The sequence below is a fragment of the Scyliorhinus torazame genome, chromosome 8 (assembly GCF_047496885.1).
Source record: "Scyliorhinus torazame isolate Kashiwa2021f chromosome 8, sScyTor2.1, whole genome shotgun sequence".
Classification (NCBI taxonomy): Eukaryota; Metazoa; Chordata; class Chondrichthyes; order Carcharhiniformes; family Scyliorhinidae; genus Scyliorhinus; species Scyliorhinus torazame.
Genome location: NC_092714.1, coordinates 208016359 through 208026390, shown reverse-complemented (window position 1 = coordinate 208026390; position 10032 = coordinate 208016359). Strand labels below are relative to the sequence as shown.

At 47.6% G+C, this 10032-nt stretch overlaps 1 protein-coding gene across 1 annotated transcript in view; it reads right to left on the bottom strand.

Moving 5' to 3' along the window:
- Positions 1 to 756: 756 nt before the first annotated feature.
- The window catches only part of atp9a (ATPase phospholipid transporting 9A), a 286828-nt gene continuing 277552 nt past the window's right edge, over positions 757 to 10032 (bottom strand). Inside the window, exon 28 of the mRNA XM_072514714.1 lies at positions 757 to 7193. Coding sequence (XP_072370815.1) covers positions 7057 to 7193 — 137 coding nt within the window. The 3' untranslated portion in view covers positions 757 to 7056. The remainder of the gene's footprint in view (positions 7194 to 10032) is intronic.

Below are 10032 nucleotides of genomic sequence, written 5' to 3'. Positions count from 1 at the left end.
CCCCATGTCTGCGTGGGTCTCACCCCCACAACCCAAAAGATGTGCAGGGTAGGTGGATTGGCCACACTAAATTGCCCCTTAATTGGAAAAAAAGAATTGGGTACTCTAAATGTATTTATTTTTAAACAAAAGAATATAACAATGGTATTCACTACATAATTTAATTACATTTACCTAATGATTCAATTTTTCATGCCGCAGCAGTTGATGCTAGTGCATTCGTAGTTTGTACTCAACCACAGGCTGAATGTCCCCTCACCATCCACATTCTCCTTGCTCCCAGAAACTTTCCAGCGTGATGTTCAATGTTTCAGACTTACATATGCAAATGATATGACTTGCTTTGGTGTATTTGAAAATTACGGTTGGATTTACTGAGGAATTTGCTGAAACAATGGCAATCATAGTGATGTTGAGGAAACATTCATACCCGAGCAGTAGCCAGCATCCGTTAAGTGACTGGCTACAGGGGCAATGGCAGCAGCCTGGGACTGAGCTTTATGACACCACTCACCGGTACAAAATGCAAAAGGCTAGGTAGATTGTAAATGGGGATAAACTCCAAAAAAGTACTGCTTTCCCCAATATCTATTCTAGAACTGATTTATCTGGATACTTCAGCAAATAATCTTGATTAAAGTAGAATTACTCTTCAAGACATTTTTGATGAAGAAGGTGACCTTGGCAGATAGTTTGCAATGGGCAACTTATATATGTGCAAAGAATGAGAGGAAACCATGGGTGACATGGTGGCAGTTAATGAAAAGTATGATGCATTTATATTTTTTAATGAAAGTAGTCAACCTTCCAAGGAATGTCCCTAAAGTGGCACTGATTGGGAATAATTGTCAGGGGTACATGTAAGAACTGTAGAAACACTTACAGAATGTAAATTCACGTACCAGGCACGACGTATAGGACAGCAATCTCTCATTAAAAGAAGTTTTAAAAATATTCAAATAGAGCTACAAAGGAAATGAATTTTTTTTTGAAAGTAGAGAAGTAGGAAGGTTAATCAATGGCATGACAAAGAGGTATTGTAGAAATTGCACCAAATGCGTATTAGGTCATTAATGAATGAACAGGAGAATACATTTCACAATAACGATTTGATATTTTTGATTCAGTCATAAATCGGAACATAAACAGGACGACAAACAGGCTTCATTTTGCCAAACACAAATTGTATCTGCTGAGGAAATTACTAAGTACATTTTCTGTAGAGCTGAGACCAATGTATTCTGGCAGGTAATGCCATTTTAAAATTCTTACCTCATTATTATTTTGCCCAGTTTTGTTTTTTGTTCCTCACTTTATCACACATCATAACCCTTGAGGCGATGAGGCAGGCTACAAACTTTCTCCAGAGCCAGAATTCTCCAGCCGTTGGGATTCTCTGTTCCCGCTGGCACACACACCCACCCGTGGGTTTCCCAGCGGCATGGGGTGACTTCAATGGGAAATCCCAATGACAAGCGCTAGGAGTAGAGAATCCCACCGCCAGCAAGCGGTGCGCCGCTGATTAGCACGTGGCTGGGGGTACCGGAGAATCTCGCCCCAGGTCTCTGCCAGAAGTTTTTGGAAACCAGTTACCATTACTTGCATGAGGGTAGCCACGTGAGAGACCTTCATGTTTCAGCCATATTTCATAGAATTTACAGTGCTGAAGGAGGCCTATCGAGTCTGCACTGGCCCTTGGAAGAGCACCCTACCCAAGCCCACACCTCCACCCAATTCCCGTAACCCAGTAACCCCACCCCACTTTTTGGACACTAAGGGCAATTTAGCTTGGCTACTCCACCCAACCTGCACATCTTTGGACTATGGGAGGAAACCGGGGCACCCGAAGGAAACCCACCTAGACAGGGGGAGAACGCGCAGACTCCACACAGTGACCCGAGCTGGGAATCGTTAACCTGGGACCCTGGAGCTGTGAAGCAACTGTGCTAACCAATATGCTACCGTGTTGCCCTATCTTGGGCTTCATCCCCGTGTGAAGCCCTTTGCATTTCTTAACATTGCCAAGTACTTCTTTGGACTTCATAGGGAAAATGAGAAACTCACGGTATGGGTGACCATGGCACAAATGCCCATTTTAAACAGTGGGTGAGTATTAGATCTCTATTTAGGTATTCCAATTTGATCAGAAAGAAATTATACTCGCAGTCTCTTCCAGATCCCAAGCAATGGATAAAATAATTCTGAACTTTAAATGCTGCAATCAGACAGCTGGGCTTTGAGCTCTGATATTCAAGTAGGAATTTAAATGATTCACTCAGTTAAGTGGTTATTTTCTTAGTCCCAGTTAGAATAAGATGCTGCAGGAGGCTGACAATGCAGTCAAGAGCCGACAGCATTGATAAGCAAATAGGTTGGAATTCCAATGGTTCTGATTTTTCCCCAATTAAAAGGATTACAAAGAAAGCATCTTAATCATCATGCCCTCTTTCAGGTGAAGCTAATGGGCTTAGTCAGGATGCAGGAAAATATTGTGAATACATATCCCTTCTCTTACAGCATTCGTATTTGCTTGTCCCAATTCACAAAAGCTTCAAAAAGTGTCAGCGTCACAATAAATACAGCTTTTAGACCTTTATCAGACATCTTACTCAAACACATCATTTTAAAGGCATACATACGTTACCCAAAAGGGCAATAGTTACAATTCCATGTAAACTTTAGTGGCCTTAACGAAAAACGAGTCCAGGGCTGCACAGACAGGATTTCAAGGTTGGAAATCAAACACCCAATCACATAGCAGTCATTGCAAAGTTAATGCAAACCATTAAACCAACGCTGCTTCGAGTTCAAGGGATCTCAAACTGTGGGTCGTGACTTCAGTAACGATCATTTGCAGTCGCAAACTCCGAGGCAACAATAGTGACCATTGAGCGAAGACTCTTTTGGGAGACAGTCCTGGGTTCGGCACCGAGGCTCCATTACATAGGCACGCATGATTCCTCGCTTCGAGAATCCATCAGAGTCTTCCAAACGGTTGTGGAAAAAATCATTGGCTCCCGCTCATCTCTGCCCCCCCCCCCTGCTCTCTCAGGTAGCACCAATTTCCACGCATTAAATGGGGTCACAGTAGGGAAAACGTTTTGGAAGCACTGTTCTAGTTAGAAAGCAGCCAGTTTGATTCAATAAGTAAGGCTCTTTAAAAAAAAGTAAAATGTTTGCAGGCATCACTGCTTAGTGTGATCTACATGTGCATGTTTCCATTGTACAATAAAAGATCGACATGTACATTTTTCTCTTGCACATGTCAACCATGAAGTTGAATGTTACTGACAGAGAGGATGCTGTCACAAACAATGATTGGACTATTCTCACCCTCCCTTCCATTCCTAACTGGGCACAGTGTCATTATTAAAGAATCAGTATGTCCTTCTATCACAATTAAAAACATGTTTTCACATTAATATCTAAATAAACTTCAACCTTTTTTTAAAGTATTCTACTCTTTTGACAATTCTCTTATCAAGTCAGGAAGAGAGATATTAAAACAAACATTTGTGGATTGGGCAGAGGGGGACATGAGCAATTGTAGTGCTACCATTATTAAAAAAGTATGATTAGCTAAAAAGAGAATGTGGCTTTGCAATTACTTTGCAGAAACAATGTTAGTCTAAGTCAGCATCCTCGTTTCATTCATCAAAGCATCAGATATCAGAACTGATAGAAGCTTAAAAGAAAACCCTTCTGAACACAGGATAGGAAATGTAGTTGATTTGTCATTCTGGGTGATTAAGCTCCTACAGGAAAGTTTGTATTGGTTATAAAGTGCATATGTAGGCCATGACACATTCAAAACATAGATGTGTTTATAGCGAATTAAAAAGCAAATTAGCTCCTTTGATACATTCGTTCATGAACGAAATGTTTTGATATAGATGAAGAACATGCCCTTGTGTGTTTATTACCGCAGTTAACAGAGGAAGTGTGATCAATAAGCTCACATTGAACCAGAAACCCAAATCTTCGGTTCATGGTCGGAACCTCCCTTTCTAACCTTGATCAGACAAAAACATACGCAGTTACCTTCCTCTGATTTTTCATGGAAGTCTTCCAATGGAGGATCCAGCAGAACTGAGGCAGTGCAGGAAACCTCGGAGGGAGCACCAGAGAGAATTTCTGCAAACCCAACATCCCCTTTTTATGGCACTAGCTGCAGTCTTCTGGTAAGTAAGGAGTTCAAATGTCCCATCACTTCTTTGAAAAGCTAAGGAGAGAACGTCAGTGGGTGAGGGGGTAGGATGGTCGGCTCAGGTAGTGGGGGCATCAGGTCAGGTCAGGGGCAAGCGTGTCAGAGGGAGTCAGGTGATGAGGGTTGGTCAGTGGGGGAAGCAGATGATGGTGTTAGTCAGGGCAGGTGAGTGGGGGAAGCGGGTGATGGGGTTAGTCAGGGCGGGTCAGTGAGGGAAGCGGGTGATGGGGTTAGTCAGGGCGGGTCAGTGAGGGAAGCGGGTGATGGGGTTAGTCAGGGCGGGTCAGTGGGGGAAGTGGGTGATGGGGTTAGTCAGGGCGGGTCAGTGAGGGAAGTGGGTGATGGGGTTAGTCAGGTCGGGTCAGTGGGGGAAAAGGGTGATGGGGTTAGTCAGGGCGGGTCAGTGGGGGAAGTGGGTGATGGGGTTAGTCAGGGCGGGTCAGTGGGGGAAGTGGGTGATGGGGTCAGGGCGGGTCAGTGGGGGAAGCGGGTGATGAGGTTAGTCAGGGCGGGTCAGTGGGGGAAACGGGTGATGGGGTTAGTCAGGACGGGTCAGTGGGGGAAGCGAGTGATGGGGTTAGTCAGGGCGGGTCAGTGGGGGAAGCGAGTGATGGGTTTAGTCAGGGCGGGTCAGTGGGGGAAGCGAGTGATGGGGTTAGTCAGGGCAGGTCAGTGGGGGAAGCGGGTGATGAGGTTAGTCAGGGCGGGTCAGTGGGGGACGCGAGTGATGGGGTAAGTCAGGGCAGGTCGGTGGGGGAAGCGGGTGATGGGGTTAGTCAGGGCGGGTCAGTGGGGGAAGCGAGTGATGGGGTTAGTCAGGGCGGGTCAGTGGGGGAAACGGGTGATGGGGTTAGTCAGGGCGGGTCAGTGGGGGAAACGGGTGATGGGGTTAATCAGGGCGGGTCAGTGGGGGAAGAGAGTGATGGGGTTAGTCAGGGCGGGTCAGTGGGGGAAGTGGGTGGTGAGGTTACTCAGGGCGGGTCAGTGGGGGAAACGGGTGATGGGCTTAGTCAGGGCGGGTCAGTGGGGGAAGCGAGTGATGGGTTTAGTCAGGGCGGGTCAGTGGGGGAAGCGAGTGATGGGGTTAGTCAGGGCAGGTCAGTGGGGGAAGCGGGTGATGAGGTTAGTCAGGGCGGGTCAGTGGGGGACGTGAGTGATGGGGTAAGTCAGGGCAGGTCAGTGGGGGAAGCGGGTGATGGGGTTAGTCAGGGCGGGTCAGTGGGGGAAGCGAGTGATGGGGTTAGTCAGGGCGGGTCAGTGGGGGAAACGGGTGATGGGGTTAGTCAGGGCGGGTCAGTGGGGGAAACGGGTGATGGGGTTAATCAGGGCGGGTCAGTGGGGGAAGAGAGTGATGGGGTTAGTCAGGGCGGGTCAGTGGGGGAAGTGGGTGGTGAGGTTACTCAGGGCGGGTCAGTGGGGGAACGGGTGATGGGCTTAGTCAGGGCGGGTCAGTGGGGGAAGCGGGTGATGGGCTTAGTCAGGGCGGGTCAGTGGGGGAAGCGGGTGATGAGGATAGTCAGGGCAGTTCAGTGGGGGAAGCGGGTGATGGGGTTAGTCAGGGCGGGTCAGTGAGGAAAGCGGGTGATGGGGTTAGTCAGGGCGGGTCAGTGGGGGAAGCGGGTGATTGTGTTAGTCAGGGCAGGTCAGTGGGGGAAGGGGTTAGTCAGGGCGGGTCAGTGGGGGAAGCGGGTGATGAGGTTAGTCAGGGCTGGTCAATTGGGAAAGAAGATGATGGGGTTAGTCAGGGCGGGTCAGTGGGGGAAGCAGGTGATAGGGGTAGCCAGGGGTATTCAGGTCAGGTTTCGGGGAATTGGTGCGGGGAGGGTATTTGCCTGATGGGGGCCAGTCTGCTTGAGTCAAATGGCCGGCAGGGGGATCAATGTGAGTGATTGGTGGGACGGGTAAGTTAGATAGTTCATCTTTCTATCTTTTCGTGGGAAACTATCCAGAACGGTACACGTCAGAACCATCCAAAATCTTTGACTCAAATTCAGAGCTGGAGAGTTATCGGTGTGTCTCAGGGAGCAAGAGAATTGACTGCTGGAAGTTCAACCTTGCTAGGAAATTCCCATAGAGTCATTGCATTGGGACATACGGGGCGAAATTCTCCTACCCGCCCCGCCACATTTCTGCTCCGACCGGCCGGCGGGAGTCTCCGTAACACCGGCCGGTCAATGGGGTTTCCCATTGTGGGGCAGCCCCACGCCGTCGGGAAACCCCCGGGCGCCGGCAAAACGGAGACTCCCGCCGACGGAGAATGACGCCCATGAGTGTATCGATCTGCAGATCAGAAGAAATGGGTCATTGTGTTTTAGCCACTACCTTGAAGAGTGGACAATTTGAATCATGGGATGATGATATTCATTTTTATCCTGTAACTAGGATGAAAACAAGACACAGTTGAAAGCACCCAAGATGAAAACATGGAGGGGAATGAAAATAGATCAACAATTGAAACTCTTTAACAATTGTGAACATAGGTCACAAAGAAAATATAGCAATGATCGAAGAGGGGCACATTTAACATATATTTGTGTCAGTGGCTCAATCACTTTGTTTCATTGAGTGTTTTGTGATGCTTTTTTCTTCATGGACCCTTTTTCTGACAAACTTCCAACTTTTGAACAGGACAATGATTCCCTTTTTGATTCTGCTTGCAGTTAAATCGTACCACTCTGAAGCAGTAGGCTGCATCTCTGAACGTGCCTGCTGCCCAATTGTTACTCATTAGTTGGTCATGACTGTTGCAGTTTTAGTCCATCAGTAGTACTTGAAATTGTCAAATAAATTTCTCAAATTGTAGATGTTAATCCCCTAGTGAGGCAGGATTATTATCCCGGTCGCAGCGTCTATGAGGTAAGCTTGGAGTAGCTTGGTGGGGAGAATCTTCTTCTCAGGTATTTCAGTACGTACAAGGGAAGACAGCTGACAAGAGTGATTACTGTTACTTTCCACAGGAAGGGTAGAGTGATGATGAAGTAGACATCTGCAACAGAAAAGCAAGCAGTGCATGAGTTACATACATGGCTCTTCCAAATCGTACTCAGCCTAATTTCCTTCAGTTCAATTGACAGAATTGTAGTAAAATGGCCCAGAATTTCCAGTCAGTGATGAAGGGACAGCATATCTGCTGACCTTGAACAAAGCCTACCACAAAGATTTAGTGGGCTATGTGATATTGGTTTTCCGAATACAATGCCAATTTTATTCCGGCACCATCTATTGGGGATTACTGACCCTCGGGAACAGTGAAGTCATCTAACAGCCTGAGCAGCCAATTAGGTTGAAGAATTTTCACAGGCAACAAATCAAGTAGCAAAGGGCACTGATTATCATTCATATTTTCCTAAATTTACACAGAGCAAAATAAATGTTTCATTATACACAAGGGATTAAGATAGGAGCTGAAAAAGGTCATCATAGGCGCTGGACGAACTATACACAGTAATAAACAACTACGAAACAGAACACCCGGAGGCCTTGTTCATCGTGGCCGGAGACTTCAACAAGGCCAACCTCAAGAGTGTACTGCCAAAATTCCACCAGCACATCTGTCCCACCATGGGCGACAACACTCTTGACCACTGCTACTCAAAAATCAAGGGCGCCTACCGTTCCATCCCCCGACCGCACTTTGGGAAATCAGACCATAAGAAGGTGATCCTTCTCCCGGCATACAAGCAGAAACTCAAGCGGGAGAATAAAGCTAAGAAGGTTGTGCAGTGCTGGTCCGAAGAGACAGAAGAGCTCTTACGTGACTGCTTAGAGACAGTGGACTGGTCCATATTTAAGAACTCAGCGACCAACTTAAATGAGTATGCCACCACCGTCACAGACTTCATCAGGAAATGTGTGGACGACTGCGTGCCAAAGAAAGCAGTACGTGCGTTCCCCAACCGGAAACCATGGCTCAATCGCGAGATTGACTCCCTACTGAAGGACAGATCTGAGGCATTCAAGGCAGACGACCCTGACCTATACATGAAATCCAGGTACGACCTCCGCAAAGCCATCCGGAATGCCAAGAGAGAATATCAAACCAAGCTAGAGTCACAGACAGACTCTCGGCGGTTGTGGCAAGGACTAAACAACATAACGGGCTACAAAGCGAAGCCAAACAGTATCTCTGGCAGCAGCGCACCCCTCCCCGATGAACTCAATGCATTCTATGGTCGGTTCGAGCAGGTAACCAACAATCCGCTGGCGAGTGCCCCAGCAGCCCATAATTCACCCATACCCACCATCACAGCTTCCGAAGTCAGATTGGCCTTCCTGAAAGTGAACCCTCGGAAGGCGACGGGCCCAGACAGGATCCCTGGTCGTGCACTCAGAGCCTGCGCGGACCAGCTGGCAGAGGTATTCACGGACATCTTTAACCTGTCCCTACTCCACTCCGAGGTCCCCACCTGCTTCAAGAAGACCACCATCATACCGGTACCAAAGAAGAACCAGGCAACGTGCCTCAATGACTACCGACCAGTGGCCCTAACTTCAGTCGTAATGAAGTGCTTCGAGAGGTTGATCATGAAGCGCATCACCTCCATACTCCCAGAATGCCTTGATCCACTGCAATTCGCATACCGCTGCAACCGGTCCACATCAGACACCATTTTCCTGGCCCTACACTCATCCCTAGAGCATCTCGGAAACAAGGACTCCTACATTAGACTCCTATTTATTGACTACAGCTCCGCCTTCAACACCATAATCCCAGCCAAGCTCATATCAAAGCTCCAAAACCTAGGACCTGGCTCCCCACTCTGCAACTGGATCCTCGATTTTCTGACCAACAGACCACAATCAGTAAGAATGAATAACAACACCTCCTCTACAATAGTCCTCAACACCGGCGCCCCGCAAGGCTGCGTACTTAGCCCCCTACTCTACTCCCTGTACACACACGACTGCGTGGCAAAACTTGGTTCCAACTCCATCTACAAGTTTGCTGACGATACGACCATAGTGGGCCGGATCTCGAATAACGATGAGTCCGAATACAGGAGGGAGATAGAGAACCTAGTGGAGTGGTGTAGCGACAACAATCTCTCCCTCAATGCCAGCAAAACTAAAGAGCTGGTAATTGACTTCAGGAAGCAAAGTACTGTACACACCCCTGTCAGCATCAACGGGGCCGAGGTGGAGATGGTTAGCAGTTTCAAATTCCTAGGGGTGCACATCTCCAAAAATCTGTCCTGGTCCACCCACGTCGACGCTACGACCAAGAAAGCACAACAGCGCCTATACTTCCTCAGGAAACTAAGGAAATTCGGCATGTCCACATTGACTCTTACCAACTTTTACAGATGCACCATAGAAAGCATTCTATCAGGCTGCATCACAGCCTGCTACGGCAACTGCTCGGCCCAGGACCACAAGAAACTTCAGAGAGTCGTGAACACCGCCCAGTCCATCACACGAACCTGCCTCCCATCCATTGACTCCAACTACACCTCCCGCTGCCTGGGGAAAGCGGGCAGTATAATCAAAGATCCCTCCCACCCGGCTTACTCACTCTTCCAACTTCTTCTATCGGGCAGGAGATACAGAAATCTGAGAACACGCACGAACAGACTCAAAAACAGCTTCTTCCCCACTGTCACCAGACTCCTAAATGACCCTCTTATGGACTGATTTCATTAACACTACACCCTGTATGCTTCATCCGATGCCAGTGCTTTTGTAGTTACATTGTATATGTTGTGTTGCCCTATTATGTATTTTCTTTTATTCCCTTTTCTTCTCATGTACTTAATGATCTGTTGAGCTGCTCGCAGAAAAATACTTTTCACTGTACCTCGGTACACATGACAATAAACAAATCCAAT